A 27,176-nucleotide genomic window follows, 5' to 3' on the forward strand; every position below is an offset into this window, starting at 1 on the left:
AAATAAAAATTGCAGCATCTCACTATCATACATACATTGGATTCTCCTGCCTAGTTAGTCATGTTTAAGAAGACTAAATATTATTCTCAGAATTGCTAGCTTTGAACCATTAGCATTATCACATACAATTTTTAAGAAAGGCTTATTGGATTTATTTTCTGTAACCTGTCATTTTACTATATAGAGAGCACGTCTGTTCCTTTACATGTTTGAACAAATACTTAGTCTGATCATGTCCAACTGATACTGTATTCTTCACCAGAAATCTCAACTTACTGATAAATGTTTAAATTTATTGAAACATGACTCTTAGAATGAGTTGGTAATAGTTTTAGTTGATATTTGTAACATGAAATTAGCACTGAATATATTTAGTTGATTGAAATGTGTTATTATTGATATTGTGGCACATTTTATATATAATATGAGCTTAAGGAAATATAAGCTACTGAAAAAAAAATAAAACCGTAGAAAACAAGCAGTGATCAGATGAGAGAGTATGAATAAGAGTCATAAGTACAACTGGAAAAAGTAAATGGATAAAAATAATAAAGTGAAAAAAGATGATTATGAATAAAGAGAAGAGTAAGGGAACTAAAGTAACAAGGAGAAACAAACAAACAAACAAAAAAAACAAAGCCAGAGGAAATCAGAAGGTATTGGAAGAAACAGAGGCATTAAACCAAAAGCAAAAGACTTCTAAGAAAATTACTTTGCTAGAGATGGTGTCTCTTATGAGAGATCCAAAAGGTACACAAAATGGCGACCAAGGAAATGGGAAGTTGTGGAAGTAAGGTAGTATTTGAATTTGACTTACTTGTCTATCTTTTTAGGTAAAATTTTAGAAAGAATCATATGAGAATGCAAATTTCTGATTAGCCTGTAATTCTGACTAGTTATGCTGGACAACATCTATATTATTGGCTGAAGAATGAACAAACTCAGGTTTTCAAAAAGTACAATAGATCTTTAATCAAGAAATTTATGAAAAAGAGTTTTGTTGCTAGTTTCGTTGTGGAAAATAAACAGTAGGTAAAGTATCTTTGTTTTGGTTAAAGATGTCAGTACATGAAAAAATGATCAATACTACTTTATTGCTAAAAACATTGGAATTTGTAGAATTAAAGATAGGCCTTAGTGCCTCATAAAGACAGAACATTGCTCTAATTAATTTACATTTTGTTTGTCTAGCCTGAGGCAGTGTTCATGAAGATCAAATATCTAGAATATTTTTTATTTTTCACTGTTTTAGAGTTAACTAATTCCATAAATTCAAGACAGAATTATTTAGAAATATGGAAAAATGTAGCAAGCAGAACATTATTACTCATGTTCTCATTCTATTTTTATTTATTTTTATTAAAGATTTTTATTTATTTGACAGACAGAGAGAGATCACAAGTAGGCAGAGAGGCAGGCAGAGAGAGAGGAGGAAGCAGACTCCGTGCTGAGCAGAGAGCCCAATGCGGGGCTCGATCCCAGGACCATGAGATCATGACCTGAGCAGAAGGCAGAGGCTTAACCCACTGAGCCTCCCAGGTGCCCCTTGTTCTCATTTTAGGGTTAAACATTTGTTCAGTTATCACACTCTAAATGGTATAAATATGCTTTCTACCTATGATTACATTTTCCTTTCGTTGAAAATAGCTTTTACTACTACCAGCCAGATTCCTATTGAATAGACCTAGTCCAAGCTTTTGCAAGTAAGTCATTCTCTTACTTCTGTATGACGTTTGAGTCCTAATCTAAAATTTTCCAGTGATACATAGCTTAAAATTAAAGGTCTTTATGGAATTTTTTGGAAATTTTCAAAACCCCAAATTACTTGTTCTCCCCCCGTATAATATTTCTTTTTTTTTAATTTTTAATTTTTAAATTTTTATAAACATATAATATATTTTTATCCCCAGTGGTACAGGTCTGTGAATTGCCAGGCTTACACACTTCACAGCACTCACCAAAGCACACACCCTCCCCAATGTCCATAACCCTACTCCCCTTCTCCCAACACCCCTCCCCCCAGCAACCCTCAGTTTGTTTTGTGAGATTGAGTCACTTATGGTTTGTCTCCCTCCCAATCCCATCTTGTTTCATTGATTCTTCTCCTACCCCCGTAAGCCCCCACCTCTTCTTTATCCATTCATCTGTTGATGGACATCTAGGTTCTTTCCACAGTTTGGCTATTGTGGACATTGCTGCTATAAACATTCGGGTACACGTGCCCCTTAAAATGAGTTTCTTGGAGGCAACATATAGATGGGTTTTGTTTTTTTATCCATTCTGATATCCTGTGTGTTTTGTTGGGGCATTTAGCCTATTAACATTCAGGGTAACTATTGAGAAATATGAATTTAGTGCCATTGTGTTGCCTGTAAGGTGACTGTTACTGTATATGGTCTCTGTTCCTTTCTGATCTACCGCTTGTGGGCTCTCTTTGCTTAGAGGACCCCTTTCAGTATTTCCTGTAGAGCTGGTTTGGTGTTTGCAAATTCTTTCAGTTTTTGTTTGTCCTGGAAGTTTTTAATCTCTCCTTCTATTTTCACTGATAGCCTAGCTGGATATAGTATTCTTGGCTGCATGTTTTTCTCGTTTAGTGCTCTAAATATATCATGCCAGCTCTTTCTGGCCTGCCAGGTCTCTGTGGATAAGTCTGCTGCCAATCTAATATTTTTACCATTGTATGTTACAGACTTCTTTTCCTGGGCTGCTTTCAGGATTTTCTCTTTGTCACTAAGACTTGTGAATTTTAATATTAGGTGACGGGGTGTGGGCCTATTCTTATTGATTTGGGGGGCGTTCTCTGAACCTCCTGAATTTTGATGCTTGTTCCCTTTGCCATATTGGGGAAATTCTCCCCAATAATTCTCTCCAGTATACCTTCTGCTCCCCTCTCTCTTTCTTCTTCTTCTGGAATCCCAATTATTCTAATGTTGTTTTGTCTTATGGTGTCACTTATCTCTCGAATTCTCCCCTCGTGGTCCAGTAGCTGTTTGTCCCTCTTTTGCTCAGCTTCTTTATTCTCTGTCATTCGGTCTTCTATATCACTGATTCTTTCTTCTGTCTCATTTATCCTAGCAGTGAGAGCCCCCATTTTTTATTGTACCTCATTAGTGGCTTTTTTGATTTCAACTTGGTTAGATTTTAGTTCTTTTATTTCTCCAGAAAGGGCTTTTATTTCTCCTGAGAGGGTTTCTCTAATATCTTCCATGCCTTTTTCGAGCCTGGCTAGAACCTTGAGAATTGTCATTCTGAACTCTAGATCTGACATATTACCAATGTCTGTATTGATTAGGTCCCTAGCCTTTGGTACTGCCTCTTGTTCTTTTTTTTTTTTTTTTTTTTTGTGGTGAATTTTTCCGCCTTGTCATTTTGCCCAGATAAGAGTATAGGAAGGAGAAAGTAAAATACTAAAAGGGTGGCACCAACTCCAGGAAAATATGCTTTATCCAAATCAGAAGAGATCCCAAATCGTGAGGGGGGAGAAAGGGTTAAAAAGAGGTTCAGAAAGAGAGAAAGCAAGCAAGAAAGAAAATAATTTAAAAAAAAACAAAGAAAGAAATATATAAAAAAGAAAAAATACATATATGTATTAGATAAACTAGTTAAAAATGTTAAAAAAGAAAAGGGTAAAAGTTAAAAAAGTTTTAGCAGAGGAAGAGAAAAACAATGAAAAAGGAAAAAAATTAAATTAACTGCAAGACTAAAGAATCATAGGGAGAAAGCCATGAGTTCTGTGCTTTGCTTTCTCCTCCTCTGGAATTCTGCTGCTCTTCTTGGTATTGAAACTGCACTCCTTGGTAGGTGAACTTGGTCTTGGCTGGATTTCTTGTTGATCTTCTGGGGGAGGGGCCTGGTGTAGTGATTCTCAGTGTCTTTGCCCCAGGTGGAATTGCACCGCCCTTACCAGGGGCCTGGCTGAGTAATCCGCTCGGGTTTGCTTTCAGGAGCTTTTGTTCCCTGAGCGCTTTCCATAGAGTTCCGGAGGATGGGAAATCAAATGGCGGCCTCCTGGTCTCCAGCCCGGAGGAGCCGAGAGCCTGGGGCCCCATTCCTCAGTGCGCCCTCAGAGAACAGCGCCCAGTCACTCCCGTCTACCTGACCTCTGGCCGTGCTCTGAGCTCACCGAGCCTGCGACCAGTTCGAGGTAACCCTGAGTTGTGAGCTTACTGTCGGCTCTGTCTCTGTAGCCAGCTTCCCCGTTCTAATACCTATAAGCTCTGTGACACTCAGACACCCCCATCCTTCTGTGACCCTGCAGGACCTGAGGCCACACTGACCCCCCGTGGGCTTCACCCCGGTTTAGCCTCTGGAGTGATGTCCCTCAGCGGAACAGACTTTTAAAAGTCCTGATTTTGTGCTCCGTTGCTCCGCCGCTTACTGGGAGCTGGCCCCTCCCCCCCAGGGTCTATCCTCCCGTCACTTTGAATTCACTTCTCCGCCAGGCCTACCTTTCAGAAAGTGGTTGTTTTTCTGTTTCTAGAATTGCTGTTCTTCTTCTCTTTGATCTGCTGATGGATTTGTAGGTGTTTGCAATCTTTAGATAAGCTATCTAGCTGATCTCCTGCTAGCTGAAGTAGTCTTAGGCTGCTACTTCTCTGCCATCTTGACTCCTCACCCCCCAGTATAATATTAAACCAGATTGAAATAGTTCTTTACTTAGATTATTAAATTAATTACTAAATTTATATAAGAATAGAAAAGAGAATTAAATATCATTTTATGGTTATTAAAAATTCATAAAAAATTTTGTTTGTGGTGAAGTTTTATTTAGCTTGTCCTAGTTCCTTGAGTGGTTTACTTACATGTTTTTCATGCTGTTTTATTTTCTTCTTTTTTGTGTAATTGCTTCTTATTTGGATGCCTGATTTTAATAGAATCCAGAGCTTGATCTATTTTTTGAAGAGTTTATTTTATTATTTTTTTTAAAAGATTTTATTTATTTATTTATTTACTTATTTTAGGGAGAGTGTGTGCATTAGTAGGGGCGGGGGGAGGGAAAGAGAATTTCAAGCAGACTTCATGCCAAGCACATAGCCCAATATGGGGGTCTCAATCCCTGACCCTGAGATCATGATCTGAATCAAAATCAAGAGTTGGATGCATGACCTACTGAGCTGCCTAGGTGCCCCAAGATTTTATTTTTTTAAAGTAATCTCTATACCTGGTGTGGGACTCGAATCTACAACTCTGAGATCAAGAGTCTCAGGCTATACTGATCGAGACAGCTAGTTGCCCCTGCTTTTTTTTTTTTTTTTTTAACTTTTTTTTTTTTTTTTTTGCCTCTCAACAAAAAGGCTCTTCTTGCACTGAAATATTTGAGATAAAGGCATACAAATTGGGCCACCTTGGCTTCGATTCTTGGTTTTGGCTCTGGTCACGATCTCAGGGTTGTTAGAGGGAACCCCACTTTGGGTTCCCTTCTCATCAGAGAATCTGCTTGAGATTCTCTCTTTCCCTTTCCCCCTACTTGAGTGTGTGCTCTCTCTCTCTCTCAGTCAAATAAATAAATAAATAATATATATAAAAAAATAAGTAAAGGCATACATATTTGCATGACATACTTGGAAATTAGGCTGAATAGGACAAGAAAAAAACTAGGCCCTTATTCCACCCTTGCCAAAATATTTTCATTTTCTTAGTACTGACTCCTCGCCTCTTCACTTAAACAAGTCTTTTTATTTCACTAAGCCCAACATGTTTTGTTTTGTTTAAAGATTTTATTTATTTATTTGACAGAGATGCAGTGAGAGAGGGAACACAAACATGGAGGGAGAAGCAGAGGGCAGAAGAAGCAGGCTTCTCGCTGAGCAGGGAGCTCATTGCGGGTGTCGATCCTAGGACCGTGCAATCATGACCTGAGTCGAGGGCAGATGCTTATTGACTGAGCCACCGAGGTGCCCCAATCCCAATATGTCTTTGCTGGAATGCTCTTTAAGAATAAGGCCCAGGAAAAATAACTAAACACCTAGCCCAGTCAATCAGGAAAACTTTCCTGTTTCAGTATAACTAATTAACTATGTTAGATTAACTAGTGACTTCAAAAAAAGAACCCCTCCCCCCATATCTTGGGCAAAAATCTTAGATGACTTACTGACAAGGAAACATCTTACCCTACTCAGGATTAGAAAGATATAATAGTTCATAGAACACTACCTCAAAAACTAATACTTACTGTATGGTGACTAACATAACACAATTTTAAAAAAAGAAAAAAAGAGAAAGATACAATATTTGAAGTAAAAAGCTTCATTTCCTTTTTGATGTAATTATGACACCTTTGGGATATTGGATTTTGTTGCTGATGCATTCTACATACCATTACAACAAGCTCGCAGAATTGTGTTGGAATTTAATTGAAATCATGTTAATAAAAATGTTCCTTTCGTTGCTTGCAGAGAAGTTCCTATAAAACCTGATAGACCCAGACTGGGCATATATAGGACATTTCCCTGCTTATGTGTATACAGATGCATGTACGCATGCATACACTCGCAAACTGTTCAGCTTACATATTTTTTCTTAAAGATCATTATTTATTTGACAGAAAGAGTGTGCGCACATGCTGGGGGAGGGGCTCGGCGCAGGGGGTATGGGGTGGTGGAGGGAGTGAGGAACAGAGGGAGAGAGACAAGCTGACTTGAACTGAGTGCAGAGCCCAACACAGCTCCATCTCACAACCCTGAGATCATGACCTGAGTCTAAATCGAGAATCAGAAGCTTAACGGACTGAGCCACCCAGGTACCCCCAGCTTACACTTTGTATTGGTATTAGATCTCTATTTCAAAGAAACTAATAAATCCGAAGGACTGGTATGTAATCCCTGTGATATAGTAGCATAATTTCCTTCCCATTCACTTATTTTTTAAAGCAAATAAACAAATGTAGATGTTCTTTCAAGATGATTTACCACCCCCAAATAGATTCTTCACATTCAAATCCTTAAATGAATTTCTCAGTGTTAGCTGAGCTTTTGTACTTCAGATGCCCTTCTTACTTAATGACTTCTCCAGGCTCTGCATTTTACTGTTCTAAATAAATCAACATTTGGGAGGATAGGTTGAATAGGACAAGAAATCAAGCACATTGACATCCTTGTTTGTGATACCTTTCTAATATGTAGACATTCTTGAAAGATAATGATGAAAACAAATTCTTTGCACGGAGGTGACATTGAATTTCTTAATTTATTGATTTTTTTCTTAGAAAAAAAATCAAAACACTTTCACCATTGGCAACACTTGGAAATATTTTTGTTATAAATATGGAAATATTTTTGTTAGTAAAAAATTTGGTGTTGGTTATAGTGAGATACATTGTGATAAAATTTTGGAAAAGATTCATTTAATAATTTTGACTACATATTTTAAGAATTATAAACTATTAGTATACACAAAAATTTAATTTTGTGTGGATTATGCATTTGTTTTTACCTCATACTTGTGGCTGGTTCCCTGTATAATTTGTCCTTTAAATCCATTTTTGAAAACACTGATTAAAATTTTTTTATAAATATTGTATTTATCATAATTAGTACTAAAGGAAAAGCCTTATTTAGCTTACTAAAAGCTTTTTTGTAAGTCACACCATGTATATATTGAAGAAATTAAGTGTATAATAAGTGGAAGAAGTAGAAACAAAAGTGTGAGCTCTTCTTTGATTCCATTTGGGATTTTTCTAGGTTGTTTTTTTAAATCAGTAGGTTTGGTTTTGGGTAATGTAAAATGGAACTTTGACCTAAAAGGTTTAGACCACTTCAGTGGTACAAAACAATAAAGGCTATTTTCACAACTAGTTTTCATTTACTGTGAAGATGTCATACTTTGTCTCTACATAGAGTTCATAACATCAGCCTGAGAAACTATATATGTGAATATTTGCCTTTCATTTATTATTAATTCTAATTTCTCCAATTTGTAAATTACTTTCCCATGAGACATTGTGCATATTGTATTCTAAGTATCTTAAGAGTTAATGCATATTACTGTTCCTTACCCACACAGTACTATTAACCATCTGGGGCAATTTAGTTCTTTGAATGTTAAAAACAAACTTTTTACTTGTAACTAGAAAATGTGTTTCCATTTATTATCAGTTAGAAACATTTCAAGGACATATACTCGCTCCTTAGTTATCTGGTTTTTGATTTTAGCATGTGGTCTCATAAAATAAGATAATCTACTTTTCCTGCCATGGTCGTGGCTTATCGTCCTCTCTCGTTTTTGCCACGTGTTTATAATTTTGTGGTGGTGAGGGCACCTGGGTGGCTCAGTGGGTTAAAGCCTCTGTCTTCGGCTCAGGTCAGGATCCCAGGGTCCTGGGATGGAGCCCCACATCGGGCTCTCTGCTCAGCGGGGAGCCTGCTTCTTCCTCTCTCTCTGCCTGCTTCTCTGCCTACTTGTGATCTCCGTCTGTCAAATAAATAAACAATTTATATAAAAAAAAAATTGTGGTGGTGATTTCAGGTGATGCTATTTCTCCTAAGATTTTATTGGCCATTGCTATACAGGATCAGGACCAGCCATGTGGCAGTGGTAACGGCTAATCCAGTCAGGGGAATGAGGGTAAGAATGGGAAGCCATGGCAGCAAGGCAGCTTCAAATAAAGCTTTAGATATTGCTTCTGGAACATAGGACATGGGCAGTTTACAGCCTGTCTTGTTGAAAGTTTATTCCATAAAAATACCTAACTTAATTTAAATAAAAATGAAATTGTTTTGTGACAAATTTCTCTGATATTTCACCCTTTTATTGTAATTCTCTGGTAAACTTTAAATATATGGATTTCTTTTATATTATGGTGAATAAGGCTATAAATTCTAACACTAAAGGCTAATATTGTATGCATTTATAGATCTATAGATAGAATATCTATAGATAGAACATCTTAGACAGAATAAACAAAGTATTGAAGGATATGTTTTTGAGCTGAACTTCAACACTGGTGTTCCAAGAGATATTTTCTTTAAAAATTATGAAAAATTCAGACTCATCATGAAGCTTTTAATTGGTTGATTAAAAAGAGGAATGTATGTAAGAAGTATTTACAATTGCTATGAATTTTACCAGGAAGAATTCCTATTTTCTCTAATTCATTATTTATTTATTTTTTCTCAATGTTTATACAAGTTCTCTGATACGATCCCTATAAGTGAGAAGCCCCTGGCAGAACAGGACTGGTACCATGGAGCAATTCCCAGAATAGAAGCGCAAGATCTATTAAAACAACAAGGAGACTTCTTGGTGCGAGAGAGTCATGGGAAACCTGGTGAATATGTCCTTTCTGTATATTCTGATGGACAAAGGCGACACTTTATCATACAATTTGTTGATGTACGTTTTCAATTTAGTTTATATGTATATTCTTATGCAGTTCATTATGCTATAATTATAATAAAATGATGAATAGTTCATGATAAGTGCCCGTAACATTTTAGCTTAGTACTTAATTTTACTTTTTTCTGAATTCCTTCAATACAGTGTGCAAAAATTCACTAAAAGGTTAATCTTATTAAGGACATATTTATTTTAAGTTATTATAAATTATACATAGTTGTTATAAATTTAAATTAAACTCAAATGCACAAACATTTAAAAAATACACATTTTTAAAGATTTTATTTATTTATTTAGAGAGCACAAGTGCAGGGAGAGGCAGAGGGAGAGGGAGAGAGAGAGTCACAAGCCGACCCCAAGAGAAGCGCAGAGTCCAATACAGGGCTCGATCTCACAACCAGGAGATCATGACTGAGCCAAAATCAAGAGTCAGAAGCTTAACCGACAGCCACCTAGGTGCTACAGACATTTAAAGTATTTTAAGCTAAACATTTAAAATATTTTAAGTTGAACATGAACATTAAAGTTATTTTAAATTAAAAATTAAAAATATTATAATTTTTCCCTTTTTTCATGAATAAATTTAATAATAAATTTTATGCTCCTGAAATTAGGCCTTGAAATTGCTCTCAAAAATGTACCATGACAGGGGTGCCTGTGAGGCTCAGTCAGTTAAGCATTTGCCTTCAGCTCAGGTCATGATCCCAGGGTTCTGGGACAGAGTCCTGCATTTGGCTCCCTGCTCAGTGGAGAGCCTGCTCCTCCCTCTTCCTTCACCCCTACCCCAGTTTGTGCTCTCTCCTGCTCACTCTCTCTCAAATAAAATAAAATCTTTAAAAAATATATATACCATGAGAGATTTTTAAAATATTTGTAATTAAATAGGGATAATGAAATTCCCTAATAAAGGGGACAAGGATAGTTGAATCAGCTTTATTATTAATTTAGGTTTAAGGCTCCTTTTTCACCTTTATGAGTAAGCTGTTCCTTACTGGCATTAATGAACAATAAATAGAAATTGATGAAAAAATTTTTAAGTGATTTGTTCATACTGCTGCTTCTGATTATTTATTAAAGTTTATTAAGTACTGCTAAACTACTTCTTAGGTTTGTCTTACTTTTGATTAAGCATTGGACAGATGAAAAGTAATTGCGAAGTTTTGTTTAACTTTACCTACTGAGAAATTCTTGATATTTTTGGCATATGAAGCCCTCTGTCATTTTTCACTCCAACATTTCAAATAGCATGCATTTTCAAGCTGGCTATCTTAAGATTTCAGTTTATGTCCAGGAAATTGAATGCTACTAATTATCTTACAAAAAGAGTGAACCATGATTGCTAGATAAAGGTCAAAGGTTTTTAGGTAGATATGTATCTACATATCTTTCTCTCTGTGTGTGTATATCTATATCAAAGTATGTATCTGTAATTCTGAGGTGAAATTCACATACCATGAAAGTGACCATTTCAGTATACAGTGGCATTTCATATATTCACATCTAGAAATTATATTTAAATGAAAATAGATGCCATTCTACCGGGTTAAAAGGAATAAATCCATCAAGGTTTATAATTTTCATTGCATTGTTAATTTTGTGTAGCATTCAGACCTCAACTTCAAAATCATATTTTCCTACATCCGTACATCCCACCTACTGTTTCTAGTAATGTGTCCTTCCTCATTTCCTTGGCAAACTCTTTTATAATTTGTATGTGCCTTTAAGTTATGGATGTAGATAAGCTTGCCTATTCCAACCTGTGACCATGCTGGCAATATTTATAAAACAGTTTGTGAATTGTAGAAGGAAAAGTTATAGGTAAAGTATAAACTGAAATCTATGTGAATGTCTCCATCTGTTTTCTAAGCTCTAAAAGTTACTATTTCATACATTAAACAAGACTGAAATATTTCCCTTGTTACCACTTATAGTTTAAAATGTAACTGTAAGGTAAAAATAAATAAATAAATAAATAAATAAATAAATAAATAAATAAATAAAATATAACTGTAGGAATTTAAATTACTAATCTTAGAAACCAAAAGGAAGGGGTCTACTTGCAAATTAACACTTGTCTCTAATATTTTCATTTTGTAAGTGACTAAAATGAATAGTATGATATATTCTGAAAATAAATTGTTGCCCATTCACATTTGAAGATTTTATTTAGCTTCTTTCTGTCATTGAAATTTTGCAGAGATCTCTATTAAAGATGAGAGTTCTTATATATCTGTGAAAGCATCAGATTTTCCACTGCCTAATTTTATTTAGCTCATTCTTATTATATAATGTTGTACTGTTCAGTCAGTTGAAAATAGGAGTTTTGAGATGATCTAGACTTTTTCGGGAGTTTTTAATTCTCTTTCATTTTGTGTGGGTAAATCTTCCATGAATTAAAATTATCCCATTTCCTTCCTCATATATGTGTTGCCTAGAAGAGCCCAATAAATCGGGAAATTCATTATCAGATATTTAATAATTGCCTATTATAGTCCATCAAGGAGTTTATAATCTAATAGTAGATTATAAAGACTGTACATAAATATGGGATGGCTGTCCTAAGAGAGGAAGACAAAGGTGAGATTTTAGAAAATGAGAAGAATACCAAATAACGTGAAAAAAGCATTGAACTTGTTATCATAAGACTTGGGATTCCAACCCAGTTCTGCTCTCTAGAAGGTCCATAGTTTGGAAAGTAATGGGGTTAATAGCCTATATCATGATTACGGGAATCAAATCACTAAATATGTATTTTGTAAGGTATATAAGGTGCTATGCAGAGATTAGGCATTCTTACCACTGTTTAATGACTTTATTTGAGAAAAAATACAAATGTATTTTCTAAAAAATATTTGTGTAACTGGAAAAGTTACTTTAAACATGTCTTTTTGGGGGGCGCCTGGGTGGCTCAGTGGGTTAAAGCCTCTGCCTTTGGCTCAAGACATGATCCTAGAGTCCTGGGATCGAGTCCCACGTCAGGCTCTCTGTTCGGCAAGGAGCCTGCTTCCCCTCTCTCTCTGCCTCCCTCTCTGCCTACTTGTGATCTCTATCTGTCAAATAAATAAGTAAAATCTTAAAAAAATTTAAAAAAATAAAATAAAAATGTCTTTTTGGTTTTCATGTGATTTATTTGTAAAATTTCAATAATAATGAAAGTGTTGTTTTAGAATTTATATTTTAAAGTTTGAGGTATTCATCCATCACAGATAATGGGATTTTTAGCAACATTGTCTCTGTCACCTGCAGTGTAAGATGGCAATTATTTTGAAGCTTGATTTTTTTAATGTGTTTCACAGTTACTTTTTAACATGTGGTGAAACTCTGCATGCTGTGAACATTATGTGAACATTATGAATGATCAAGATGGACACAGATATTTGCAATTTTTACATTTTACTATTCTAGCAAAGAATATCTATCTTTCGTTTTAGCTCTTCAAGCAAAAAGGGTTGTACTTTTTAATCGGACACTAAATATATTAATTTCATAAAGCCAGATAATGTTAAGCATATCTAGGAGCATCTGAGTCTCAGTGTAATTCTAGCATTAGTCACCGACCTGTTCCATAGTTAACAGCCTGGTTAGGGTATTTGATATAACAGTTTGTACCTAAACATATTTAGGATTTGTTCCTAAAATTGTTTATTTTGTGTCATAAATGTTGATAGATTTTGATAGAGATTCAAATAGCATTGTTCCATATAGATGCAAATCCTTATTTTTGTGTATGATAAAACAAAAATACATTTAGTAAAACAAAAGTGCTCCAGAAAGATCTTATTAATGGGAAAGTACCCATTATATTTCTCAAATTTATTTATATAACAGGCATTTGCTAAAAAACCATTTTTTGCAAAGAACCATGTTATTCAGTGTAAGGAGATAAAACTGAAAAATGTATGGCCTCCTTCTCAGTGAACTTAAAACCTAGTAGGTAAGACATTGATGGAATTCATTAACAGGGAAATATTAAAGTTGCAGAATTGGGGATGATGGAACCAAAAAATTTGAAATAATGTGATGAATTAAAAATAACAATATAATATAAATATTTTGAAATATAACAGAAATCCTCTGTATAAGGGCATATCATCATCTTTTATTTCATTAACCATTTATAAAGGAAATACTAATTGAGTGAGTAATGTGTAAGGCCCAGGGATATGAGTCAATAAAACAAAAGTAATTCCAAAGTGGATGTTGTAATTATTGTATAAAAATGGGTAGCTTAATGTATTAAATCCCTGATTCATTCACCAGGTATTTATTGGATGTCTGTTATGTGCTAAGTTCCACTTCGAGCTGGTAGATTTAGTCTCTGCACGTACCAGACCGGTTTACTTTGTTCTGTTGTTGTCACAATCTCTAGGCTCTTTGAACTACATGTATTTTTAAATTCATGCCATGAGCCTTTAAGAAGACTTCTCACTTAAGTGAAAGCGAGTAAACCCTAAATTTGTTTGAGTGACAGTTGTTTGTAAGTTTGTGCCTTACTGTTGTATATTTAGAGTTATTTTAATCACTCTACTCCTATCCTTCAAGGATCCAAGAGAAGGCAATAAGTAATTTGAAGTCAAAATGAAGTGTCATAAGATATCATTTTCTGTGTCCCTGACACATGATTAAAGACTTAGGAGACTTTCTTCTTAACAATTAAACAAAGTTTTTCCAAAACCTCATTAATATTAACTTCTAGGAAATACTGATTGAGTGAGTACTTTTCAGGCCCAGGGATATAATTGTGGAGCTTATAGTCTAGGAGAGAGGCTCACAGTCCCTTATAAATCACACATGTTATATATAATTATAAACTGTAAAGTAATAATTATAAGGCTGTAGATACACATTGCTATAAAAGCTTTTAACTGGGATACTTAAGAAAGTTAAATTTGAGACAACATCTGAAGAATGAATAAAAGTAACTAGGAAAAGACATACAGAAACCTTATTAATGCTATTTTCCCAAACTCTCCAGCAATCCATCCTGTGTACCGGTTTAATGAGTTACTTATAAATATTCCATGTGTCGTTTTTATTTGAGAAAGCTACCTAATTATGTTTTGTATTTTCATTTTTAGGTATTTTACCAAAAAAGGAATGTTTTATTTAGCCTTTTGTTTTTTACTTAGCTTATTCATCTCAGCTGCCTCTTTCAGAAATCATCTTGCTTGCTTGCTTTTCCTTAAGTCTGCTTGTTTTCAGTTCTTTTTCGGGGGATCTATTCAGGCATATTATTTCAGATTATACATTCATTGAATCCCCTCCTCATTTTTATGTGTGTATTCTGTCCCGTCTGACTTCTTAGTATAACAGTACTCTGCAAGTATGTATAGCAACAAAATCAGATTCTGTTTTTTATGCTTTTCATCCATATGCATGATTAATTCTTTTTTTTTTAAGATTTTATTTTTTTATTTGACAAGATCACAAGTAGCAGAGAGGCAGGCAGAGAGAGAGAGGGGAAAGCAGGCTCCCAGCAAAGCAGAGAGCCCGATGCCGGGCTCAATCCCAGGACCCTGGGATCATTACCAGAGCCAAAGACAGAGGCTTTAACCCACTGAGCCACCCAGGCGCCCCCATGATTAATTCTTAACTAGCACCGTGATAACTCAGAAACAAATTCTAAATGGAGCAAATGTTTTCATAACACCACCTTCTGGGCTCAGTATATATTCTTTGAGGCTTTTTTGATACATTCTAATTATATGTAACTATTTAATTCATATTATAAAAAATTTGTATTATATCATTTTTATTCATACTTTTTATTTTTAATGACATATTACATGATACTTAGCCATGTAATACAAATGATAACAAAATGATCTTTGTAGAAATTTGCAAAAATTTATTCTGTATTACTATATTTGTTTCTTCTGTTGGAATTTACTTAAGGGGTCATAATAGTAGCAACCTTAGTCCAAAGAAAAGTGTCTGATTTAAAGATTAGTCTGGATTCTCTCTGTTGTATTATTGTCGAAACTGTAGAAGACTTAAGAAAGAATCCATTTCTATGTGAACCAAACCTCATGTCATCTGAGCTACAAAAATTACTACAGATTTATAACAAGTTCAAATTATAATATTTGGAACTTTGAGAGTATCAAGAAACAAGTCCTCAATAGTTTCTGTGAATGTGCTGTTCTTGACCTTATCTCAAGGCTTAGCTAAACTTTGTAAGCATGTGTCATCTTAACGTTGTTTTTAGATTCATTACTTTATCTTCATCATTAAGAAAGTGAGTTAACTGGTTTTGCACAGTTAGGACTCCAGAACTTCACTGATGTTGAACTGATTGCTTGAAAAGGATAATTGCTAGAAATCAGTTTCTTATTTTATCCTATGAAGTAAATACTGCTGCTTGTATCACTCACTGTCTTCGTCCATAATGATTACTACGTCAGTGGCAGAAAACTCTATTTAACTTAAATTAGATATGTTCTTAACCGAAAATTCCCATTATTCCATTTCCTGTTTCTCTAGTTATAGAGGTATGTTAGAATTTTATGTAAGACTTTGGTGGCTGATTTGAAATTTGATTCTGTGTAAATTTTGTCATGTTACCTACTTTTTGTCAAACATTGTACTCCAGTGTGTTGAGTTTGCTTGAGTGTGTGTTTTCAGTATTCATTTCCAAATTATCTTATTTGTCTCTTTAGCTTCCCACTCATTTTCTATGCATAATATTTCATTTATTCATACATGTTTATTTATCCAGGCAATACATGCCAGGCAGTGTTCTAGACTATGATGATACAGTGATGAACAAAACGAATGTAAGAGTTTATCACCACATGAGCTTACCTTCTAGAGAAGGAGATAAACAATAAATAAGAAAAATAAAATATACACGATATTAGATGGTGATAAGTTCTGAGGAAAAAATTCAGTAAGGAAAAGAAGATAAGAAATTTAGTTGGGGTGAGGAAATTGGGGAATTGAATATCATATAGGGTGGCCAGAGAAGACCTCACTGAAAAGGTGACTTAATGCTGAAAGACTGGAGCAAGTAAGGGAGCCATTATCCGTATGGCCATCTGAGGAGCTATTCAAGCAGCAAATGTAAACTCCCTAAGGAGTATATATGGTGTGCTTTACAAGAAGGAAATGAGCATGGCTGGTGGGAAGTATTGGGAGGAGGGGGTATGTAGTGGTAAGAGAGATGATAGAAAACATTATGTAGAGTCTTATAGACCATGGCAAAGACTTTGGCTTTTATTTTGAGGGAGATAAGATTATACCAAAGTAATGGCAATGATCTGCTGTAAGAGGAACTCCTGATGTTAAGAGTGGACTGAAGGAATCAGAGAAAGGGAGAAACAGTATATAGATTTTTAACTTTATGGAAGAATACATTTTCAGGAAATATTGACTAATAGAATTGTATATATTTAAAGTATACAACCTGATGGTTTGATATACCTTGTAAAATGATTTCTAGGATCAAAATATTTAACACCTCACAGTTAAAGTTAAATACTTTCTTTTGTGCAGAAAAGAAAGTGGTGGTGAGTGTGTGAAAGTGATTTATTCTCAGTGACTTCCAAGGATATAATGCTGTATATTTGGTTGAAATATTACCATTGTTACTATTGTAGTTGTATGTTACACTTCTATAACCTTTAACCTTTCTTTACATTTCTTTATTTCTTAATCAATTTAATCTAAGAATGCCTTTCAGGATCTCTGATTATTTACAAATAATTTCCTTAAGAAAATGTGATTTAAAATAGTCTTTGAAAATGTTTCTTTTCCTATATCTGGGTGTAGAATTATTTTTGTAACCCAGGGATTATTGTTGCTTTAGTGATTTAATTGAGTGTGTACCATGTGCCATATACTGGGCACTGGGATTTGCTTGTTGATACTTGGTCAAGCCTCATACTTACTCTTTGACAGGATCCAAATATTTGTTTCACCAGTGAATAAACTGAGACACTGAGAGAACTTGCTCAGTGCATTGCATGCCTAATAACAGCTTAGCATCTTCAGTATGAAATGTTCTTAAGTATCATTGTTAATTTGTCACAGTAGATCTGGCTGCAATATACAAAAATTCTTTAGGCAATTTATTAACAATTTGCCCTGAATTGACTCTTTCACATTGAATTGAATTATATTCTGTGGTTAATTTTATAGTAAGCTAACTCCTGTTTGACCCTCACTTGATAAAACAAATATCCACGTAAAAGTGGTCTATAAGTTGAATTCTGGTAAATTGAATCTTATTTTATACTTGAAAAGGAGCTTTAGTTTTTTTTTATCTTTTAACTATGAAAATAATCTTCCAGTAATATAAATAATATCCAAATTTAGGTAATTTTAAATGTTCTTATTTATTAACATAGAGTTTTCTTAGAGCACATTCATGTTGGTATCTGCACATGTATGGGCGAACATTTTGTGAACAATCCAATAGAAGTATTTATTACATCACATTGCATTCCAGTGCTTCCTGCATTGAAAAGTACGGCCAGTAAGATATTTTTTATTTGTTAAATTTATTGCTGTCAGTTTATTCATGTGATAACTGACCTGCATGCCTATTTGAAATATGAAGACAGAGAAAAGGGGTGTGGCAGAGTTTGAGAAAATGTTACTTATCTAATGTTATAAAACCACAAAGTGCAAGATTTGAGCATGCCGATAATTGCAGTTTTGTCACTGTGCATTTTATTTCTTTGTCAATAATGTGTAAAGGACTAGATGCTTTTGGTGAAAGAATAAAACATGAATAACCCCATAAGAGAAATGATATTTATTATTATATTGGATATAATATAATAGCCTCAAACTTTTGACATTATTTTTTAATCTTGGAAGTTTTATCAGGTGGGACATATGTGTAAACATTATGTAAATGCATGTCTTGTTTATTAAGTCAAGTGTTTCTCATGCTTTTTTTCCCGTGATTATCATTTAGCAAAATGTGTTCAAGGTCATTTTCTTCCTTCCGTTCTTTCTCTTTTTTGACAGTTTGAATTATGTTTAGTCATTATAAAAATTAGTTTCTTTATGGAAAGTTAAAATTTTTCAGCATATCAAAGTTTTATTTATCTATTTATTTTTATTTTTGCCATTTTATCCATTCAGTAGTATTATGTACATTCATATAATAGTTTTTCTCAGTGAAACTTAATTTATTGTTGAACGTAGTCTTGTTGAAGCAATATCTTTATATTTACTCTACTTTATTCTTCCTCCAGAATCTATATCGATTTGAAGGCACTGGTTTTTCAAACATTCCTCAGCTTATAGATCATCACTATACAACAAAACAGGTCATCACTAAGAAATCAGGTGTAGTCCTGCTGAATCCTATTCCTAAGGTAAGTGCATTTATGTATACACACACACAAACACACCACACACACACACACGTATTCTTTTTTAAATGTGAGTTAACATTTACCACAACAAATAAAGTTCTTGGATTATTTATAAAAATTTGGAAACGAAAGGGCTTTGTGATGACCACTGGTACTAATGTTGAAACATAGCACTTCCTTGGTTTTATTAAGATGGGTTGCCTTTTTATTCAGTGTTTGCTGGGTTACTAATGGCCTATTCTTTTTTTTTTTTTCTTCCCATTCCCAGTTTTCCTTAAAAAACTTAAGACTTTGAAAAAAAAAAGACTTAAGACTTTTTTTTACTTTATAAGGTTCAGATTTTGAGTTCAGTTTATACAAGATCTTAAGATGTAGACGTCAAAGACTATGTCCAGCAATTATGAGTAAATTAGAATTTTAATTTTGGATATTAAGTTTACAATATATTTTAAGATATTAGAAGTTTTAAAAACTACACTACTTTTCTCAAATACAGTAAGTCATAAGTTTCTTACATAGAGCCAACAGGTAGCTACCTAGATGAGAGATTGTTCTAGGTAATTTTTACCTCTGAAATCTAGCACAGAACACATTGCTTTCATTTAGGAGATTCATGAGGTAAAGAATGGGCATGAACATGGCTTGTGTTTTAAGATAAAGCCTGTGGGACCGGGCCCAAAATAGAGCAATGGAGCTGGCTTGGCTTCTGAGTACTTTAAGACTGGGGTGGTTAAGAGTTCTTGTCTTTGAGGTCATCTTCTATGAAAAACAGTGTAGCCATGAACAGCCAGAAAACCTTGTAGGTAAATGTCTATCAATTCAATTTTTGTATATCTAGGGATGACTTTTTAATATGAAGCAAGTGTTATTCCTAAGAATGCTAATGTGTAATCTAGATTCTGCTAAAGAAATTAAAAAAAAAATCAAAACAACTGTTAGACTGTACTTTATTAGTCAGGAACACAATGTCTGTATTTGTATTCACATAATATTATTTAGTCATTCCCGAGGGGCTGAGCCTTAACATTGCTTTCACAAAAGATTTTGACAGTTGCTAAACACTGATTCTGTGGCTAAGAAATTAGCCTCCTTGCCCAGTTTTCTAGAGTTAGAAGATTGGCTTATTCTTCATTTATGTTTTTCCATTTGCTATTTCCCCCATTTTAATTTCAGAAAATCCTATAAAAATTTTCCTTAGTTTGGAACAGGTTGTCACTTTTTTCTCTAGAAAAACAGAGAAGTCTGTCAATGTTTCCTCTTCCATCAATGAATAACTGCTGTTGTTCTACGGAATTCTAGTTCTTTTCTTTGATTAAGGTGATCTATTCGTGCAGTTTCATTTACTGTTTATATATCAGAGGTTTACAAATTTATATTTCTACCTTACATTTATGTCTTTCCCAAAAGACATGAGATTTTTTCTACTCTTTACATAAAACTGAGTTTATCACCTTTAACTCCAAAATTTGGTCTTCCTTTTTAAATAAATGACACCAGTTTTCCCCACTATTCAAAAGTAGAGGCTCCTATGAAACCTTTTATAAGCCAAAATGACTTAAAGCAAAGAAGCAATTACCATTTCACAAAAGTGAAAATCCTCTTTGAATGTCTTTTGTTAGCTAAAACAGGTACTAAGTCTTTTGTAAGAGCAGAGGAGCATAAAGCAAACTTTTGAGTAATGTGGAGAACCTTTGCCATCAAATACTTAGCTGCTCAAACCATAAATGTAGGGGTTGTCTTCAACCTCTCTACCACTGCCCAACCTCTGTCATTGTGACAGGAGTTTTGTATCCTTCCCTGTACATGTAAAAGTATATACTTGAATTCCGGTATAATTTCAGCATGAAATAAAGTTCAGTGCAGTGAAGATACACTTTTTACCCATGTTAGGTCAACAAGATATGCAACTGGGTTTTCAGAGATATTGATATCCCATTTTACAGCCAACCAAATATTTGCATTTTCTACTTGCTGAGTCAGGTCTAAATTGAGAGACCAAAGTCATAAAGAGGCACATAAAAATGCATATCTGGGCTTGAATAAGAATATATAATTTCAAATAAAGCTATATCCTTCTCTGTATAAAGTTTTCCATGAAATGAGTCTAGATAAATGCAATAGATTCTGTGGACTGTTAAATGGTCAATTATTCTCTTTCTCCCAAACCCCTAAAGCTGGCTGTGGAGCTGATTATCTCATCATTTTATATAACACTAGCTGTGAAAATAACTGTAGACTGAAAGCTATAGAAGATTAAGGAGCTATGATGATTGTTTTATGAGGTAGAAATTTGAAGTTTATCTAGCTATTAACCTGATGTAAAGTACTGGTATTTGAAATAGGCAGACCATTATCTGTTTGTTGTAAATATTGTTATGCATGTTATTTAATGAATTATATTATGCTTTTAAAAGAAAATCACAAAGCAGAGGTTGTAGAAGTTAGACAATTTTCAATTATGAGTGAAGAACAAATTGATACAGATTTTATTATGGTGGTATTATCTGTTATATATCTTCCTTTAGGAAATTATTTATACTCTTATAATAGGAATCTATTTCTTGATTTAATTTGTATAAGAAGTTATTGTCTTTGACCATATAATATGCTGTAAAACATCTCATTTCCATCTTGCCAGACTTCATTTTTAGCCTACATAAAGAATGCTATTTTGGTTTCAATATAATTTCTGTTTCTAGCAACTTACTGCTTACTTCCTATTTATTTCTTTCTTACCCATGAAAATACAAGTACATCATCATAATGCCTAACTGGAGGACACAGTAGCCAAAGGATTCTCTTTCCTGTCTTCAGAAGTACAGAAAACTAGACAGTCTAGAATTAGGATTTTATTTAACTTTCTCATGATAATAAAGCTAGTGGGTGCCCAAGCCATCCCTCCCTCACCCTCCACAGGCTGATTCTCCTGCGCTGCTTCCCAGAGCCTGTGAAAAGGTTTGGAAGATGCAAGGCATTGTTGTCAACAAGGGTTATCGACCACCCAGCACCATCTTTATGTTAGCAAGCACACTGGATATGCACAGAGCCTCTTCTTTGCTGAGTCAGTTTCTGTGCCAATATCACTTCATCACAGAGGCCTTTTCTGACTACCTTGAGTGAAATAACCTCTTACCCCCTTATATTCCCCTCTTCCCTTACTATCTCTTTGCTACAGTTGTGTTTACTTGAAATTATCTCATATGATGTATTTTTACTTATCTGTCTTCCTCAAGTGGAATGTAAATTCTGTAAGGGCCAGAATTACATTTGACAATTAGTGGAGCTGTAGTGCCAGTGCCTAGAACAGTGCTCGCCAAAGTAGGCATTCAGGAAATGTTTGAAACATTGAATTCATTGAGTGATTGCTAGAAACCAGCTACTTGCTGAGTTTTTATATGCATTATTTTATTTAACCCTTACATATTACTATGGAGTATTATAATTACCCCATACAAGATTAGTGTTGTTTTTAACCTCATATTTCTTATGAATGAGGAGCTAAAGCTTAAAATCATAAATAATTCACACAAGATAACACAATATGTAAGATGCAGAGCTGAGACGGGAGTCTCTGTTCTTATCTACTGTTTCTGTGCACTGTAGAGCCTAGACTTCAGAGACTAGAATAAACAAGGGTCGGTTAAAGGAAAAGGAAATATCTTTGATTCCATAAAATATTAAATTGAAAAAGACTGTAACATATAAAAAAATGTACCATGAGTCTTTATGAAAGAAAATCAATAAACAGTAATATTAGGTGCCAGAACTAGGATTTGAGGTAAAATATAGGGCTTGGTAAAATTTAGTTAAGAAAGACACCTAGTTCAACTTTAACATTTAAATGGTGACTTGAAAGTTTATTTGCCTTGTTAAGTTTGATATTTCTTCAGATTTAGCTGTTTTTTAAAAAGAAATTTCTTTCAGAATGGCAATTAAAGTTCATGAATAAATTCAGGTGAGTTAGGCAATGAGTCATTAAGTTGAACTTCAGACAAATGATTTGCCTGCCAGCTTAAATCGTGTACTTATGGCTTTTCATCAGCATTTGGTGCAGGACAGCAGAACAGTAGAGGCAAATTTTTGCAGAAAATAAGTCTTTCTGCAACAGACCGGTCTGAGGCAACTTTCACCAAATCTCTGTTATGTCCCGCACCAGATCTATATTATGTCAGAGTGCAGTAAATGCTACGAAAATGAAGCCTGTCAAAAAGATGATGATCTGAGTGTGTGGGATAAAGTCAAGGGTTAGGTAGTGTGTATATGTGCATATATGTGTGTACATAGGAGTAGCTACTTTTTTAAAACATGTGATCCAAGTAAGGCTCCTAATGAATTTTGAAGAGAAATGCGAACCAAACCAAGGACTTTTCTGTATGGTTATATGCAGGAGTAATAGTAAAAATCTTTAACAGCACAGCATGATTACTGGCCTGTGCGAACAGATGTCAACTCTAGAACGCTAGAGCCATGTTGGCATTTATTGACTGAGTAGCTTCCTTGAGTGTCTGGGGAAAGAGTGTTCCTTGGTGTAACTGAGGAGCTGTAGAAGCTAGTGTGGCAGGAACAGCATGGCTGAATGGAAGAGTGATTGGAGGTGAACACAGATTTAGATTAATTTAATAACAAATACGCGTTATCTTAAAAGGTCAGTTGTTTGTACTTTAAGAAATTCACTTCATTCAAGTAGAAGCTCAGTATAAAATTTTACAAGTTTTCATAGTGAGTCTCTTTAAAACAAAAGATTAATATTCAGTAGTGCTAGTCAATTTAATTTCCAGGAACATTTTTGCAGCAATATGGCCATCTGGATAAATTAGAATAAAACCCATGTTTTGATTTCTAAGAACTTTTCTCTCCAGCCCATTGCTGTTTTTTAAATTTCTGTTTTGCTTGGTTTTGGGTTTTTTTGTGTTTTTTTTTCCTCCTGTGCCACCAGGCAGTTCATTCAGTTCTGACACTACCTGGTGATGACTCAGATCCCATAGGTTCAGGGCTCATTTTACAAGACTGCCCCCCAAACTGCCCAACTTCACATGCCAGTCTTAAATCCAGGTTGTCACTTGTGCTTCTGACCTACTGGTGATAGATGTGAAGTCCCAACAACCCCCTCTTTAGGTTCAGTTAATTTGCTAGAGTTCCTCACAGAACTCAGAAAAACATTCTCATAGTAGATGAGATTAATATGAAAGGACATAACTCAGGAACAGCCAGATGTTAGAGATGCATAAGACAAGGTACGAGGAAAAGGGAATGGTACTTTCTTGATTTCTAAGGGTACAACTGAAGAAGTTTCAGAATATAAGTGAGGTTCAGTGAGGCGGAGTCCAGAGCCAATGACCAAGAAAGAATTCTTGAGACGTCTTTGGTGCAAAATGGTGGTTTATTAAAGCACCAGAACAGGACCCATGGGCAGAAAGAGCTGCTGCCTATAATCCTGAGGAGGGGCTGATTATATACTCAGGAGTTGGGGAGGTGAGGACAATGAGGGTGTTCAGAAGGGCTGTCGTATGTTAAAGACTGTTAAGATACTGGAGGCCTGGTTATTGTTGAGCCAAGGCGGTTTTTCCCTCTGATGAGGCATGAACATTAAGACAGTTGGGAGTTTCCTGGTGAAATGTCACATTCCTACTATCACACATCCAATGAATTTTAGAGTTAGAACAAATTCAACTTATTTACATTTCCTTCCACCTCAGCCTCCCTCAGTTTTATGGAGGGGAAGGTAATCTTAGGGCTTCAGGAACTGAGTTATGGGTTTCTGGAAGTTACGCTATTGTAAATCACTAGGACATTTGTAAACTGAGGGAGACTCTTGTCTTGCATGACTGTGATCTCTATTAGTTTACCATTTGTTTTTCCTGTAGGGCAGCCAGGAGTTCCTGAGGAATGTCACACATGTCACATGAGGGGCGGGGGATGCGAGTTGTAGGGTGCTAGCTTCTGCTTTGTCCTTAGCTAGCCTTTTGCTCCTTCATCACAACTGTTCCCAAATTTCCACACTATTACCAACTTGGAAGTTCTCCCTACCCTGTCTTTCTGGGTTTATGTGGAGGCTTTATTACATAGGCACGATTAATTAAATCATTGAGCACTGGGACATGAACTCAATCTCCAGCCTCTCTTCTCTTCCTGGAGGTCAGTGGGGTGGGACTTAAAACCCCAACTCTCAAATCACAAGGTTAGTTTTCAGGCAACTAGCCCTACCCTTAGGTTACCTAGAAGCTAGCCAACTATCATCTTTAACATAACAAAAGACACCTTAATGGCCTTCAGCACTTAGAAACTTCCAAATGTTTCTTTGTGTCAGAAATGGAGACAAAGACAAAATACAATTTCTTACTATAAATCATAATAACACACTCAGTAATATTATTTTAGGAGGCATCTAGCTAGCTGTGCTTTTGCAGTTAATCCTCCCATGCTGTTAATTTGTATGGGATTTTTAAGATTTGAAGATAAATAGGTGATTTTTTTTTTTCTCTTGAAAGTGAGATATAGCATGTCAAATTAGATTTCCAGTTATGGAAACCACAGTTTTGGGGGAAAAAGCATAACAAATAACATGGAGGACATGGGAAGATGAAGAGGAGAAGGGAGTTGAGGGAAATTGGAAGGGGAGGAGAACCATGAGAGACTATGGCCACTGAAAAACAACCTGAGGGTTTTGAAGGGGGGGGTTGGGGGAACCAGGTGGTGGGTATTGGGGAGGGCGCATATTGTATGGAGCACTGGGTGTGGTGCAAAAACAATGAATACTGTTACACTGAAAAGAAATTTAAAAAGTTCTGGTACAGAATGTTTGCTGTTAAAATTCCTATTTAATTGCCTCTTTTAGATCAGTTATTAGGTCTATTGAGAGTGGAAGAACACAAAAAATTACAAAATGCCCTCCTCAGGATAAATTCATCAAGAATACATAAATCTCCATGTGGACTTCTGAATTGAGCAGAAGGAATCCAATTTTAAATAGTAATATTTTACCACTCCCAACCATGTGATCTGGGGCAAATCAACTGCTTATAGTAACCCTACTTGGTTGTTGTAAATGTCATGCAGGAAGAGAAGAAGACATTTATTGAGTCCATAGTCTGTTGACAACACTCTACTTTTATTATTTTATTAAATCTTTTCAACAACTTTGAATTGAGTATTATTATCCCCATTATTAGGTGAGCAAAGTCAGAGATTACAATTTACCCTAAATCATATTTCTTGTAAATTTTTGAGGTGTGTCCTGAAACTTACTCAGTTCTATTTATCATCTTTTTACTATAGCCTCTCCAACATAAATTATAGTCTACTGTCTCAGTCATGTCAGTAGTTTAGCAAAAAAATTTTTTCTATAGTCCAATATTCTAGCACTAGGAAGTAACAGTGAACTTGACAGTAATCCTTTATGAAAATTAGTCCAGCAGGAACTATATAGCATGTTGTGCTAAGGGAAATACAGGAAAATATTGAAATATTCAGCCTTCATTTAACATAGTCTGTGAAGTCAAATTAAATTTGGATTTTAGGCTTGATCCATTTAATAAAATAAAAGAACCCTGTTGTAGCACATGTAACATGTAGACTGACTTTCAGTTTCTTATTTCAAACTTTACTAGCAGTTATTTTGAGGAAGAGCAATGTTAGACTCAAAATTAATAGGCCCTGGAGACCACTAATGTTCTTTAAATGACCTCTCAAGAGTATTTTATACATAAGCCTACCTCATACTTTCTTAAATATTATGATTTTTTTCAGTCTAAGGAGCTAGGCTTTTCAGTAATCATTCCATATATTTCTTATTTACCTTGAAAATATTTTAGGGATGATGGGAATAGGTAGATGAGTCCCAAGAGGTTAAAAGATTAGCTCATTGGAATTTTTTAAAATGCAGGTGGAAGAGCAGGATTTGGTATTTATAGCACAAACATTGCCCAAAGTATGTCATGTCATCACTTTAAAGTACTCGTGAGCCCTTTCTATGTGCATGACTCAAAGAAGCATGTAGAAACATATAAGAAAATGTAGAAGAGGATTTCTGGCATGAACATGGCTGCATGACTTAGCATTTTTTACTGTTGCCTACTGGAAACCATAGCAAAAAGAACATCAAAAGTAAAATATCCATTAACTGTATTTTTCATGAAATTAAGAACCATATATAATTCACCTACTTGAAAATACATATCATGGTAGCCAACCTTAGACTGGGCAGAAGTTTTATAGCACAAAATTAAGACATGATCAGATAGCCCAGCTGCCATAGATCTTACCAAGCTCCAGCAAAAATACATTTTGAAAGAGGAATTTACCCCAGAGTTCTCAGGCTATATTCATTGCTTGCATCAATGAATGTGGAAAATGGGTGGGGAAAATAAAATTTTACATATAACTTAAGTGATGCAGCCAAAGCTACACTCGGAAGAAATTTTAGAGCCTTAAATACTTGTATCATAAGACAAAAAGTGAAATAATTGAGTGAAGCATGTAACTCCAAAAATTAGGAAAAACAAATCCACAATAAAT

The 27,176-nt window shown here is 34.8% G+C and overlaps 1 protein-coding gene across 7 annotated transcripts in view; it reads left to right on the top strand.

The window, feature by feature from the left end:
* Positions 1-27,176, top strand: part of FER (FER tyrosine kinase) — a 465,318-nt gene that overhangs the window by 201,429 nt on the left and 236,713 nt on the right. For 4 of the 7 annotated variants that reach the window (XM_082724902.1, XM_082724904.1, XM_082724903.1 and 1 more), the window contains 2 exons: positions 9,127-9,330; positions 18,540-18,662. In XM_082724902.1, the coding sequence (XP_082581028.1) occupies positions 9,127-9,330; positions 18,540-18,662 (327 nt within the window). The remainder of the gene's footprint in view (positions 1-9,126; positions 9,331-18,539; positions 18,663-27,176) is intronic. The other 3 variants (XM_082724905.1, XM_082724906.1, XR_014310162.1) reach the window with 2 other exon arrangements.

The sequence above is a fragment of the Mustela nivalis genome (assembly GCF_964662115.1).
Source record: "Mustela nivalis genome assembly, chromosome: 3".
In the NCBI taxonomy this organism is placed as follows: domain Eukaryota; kingdom Metazoa; phylum Chordata; class Mammalia; order Carnivora; family Mustelidae; genus Mustela; species Mustela nivalis.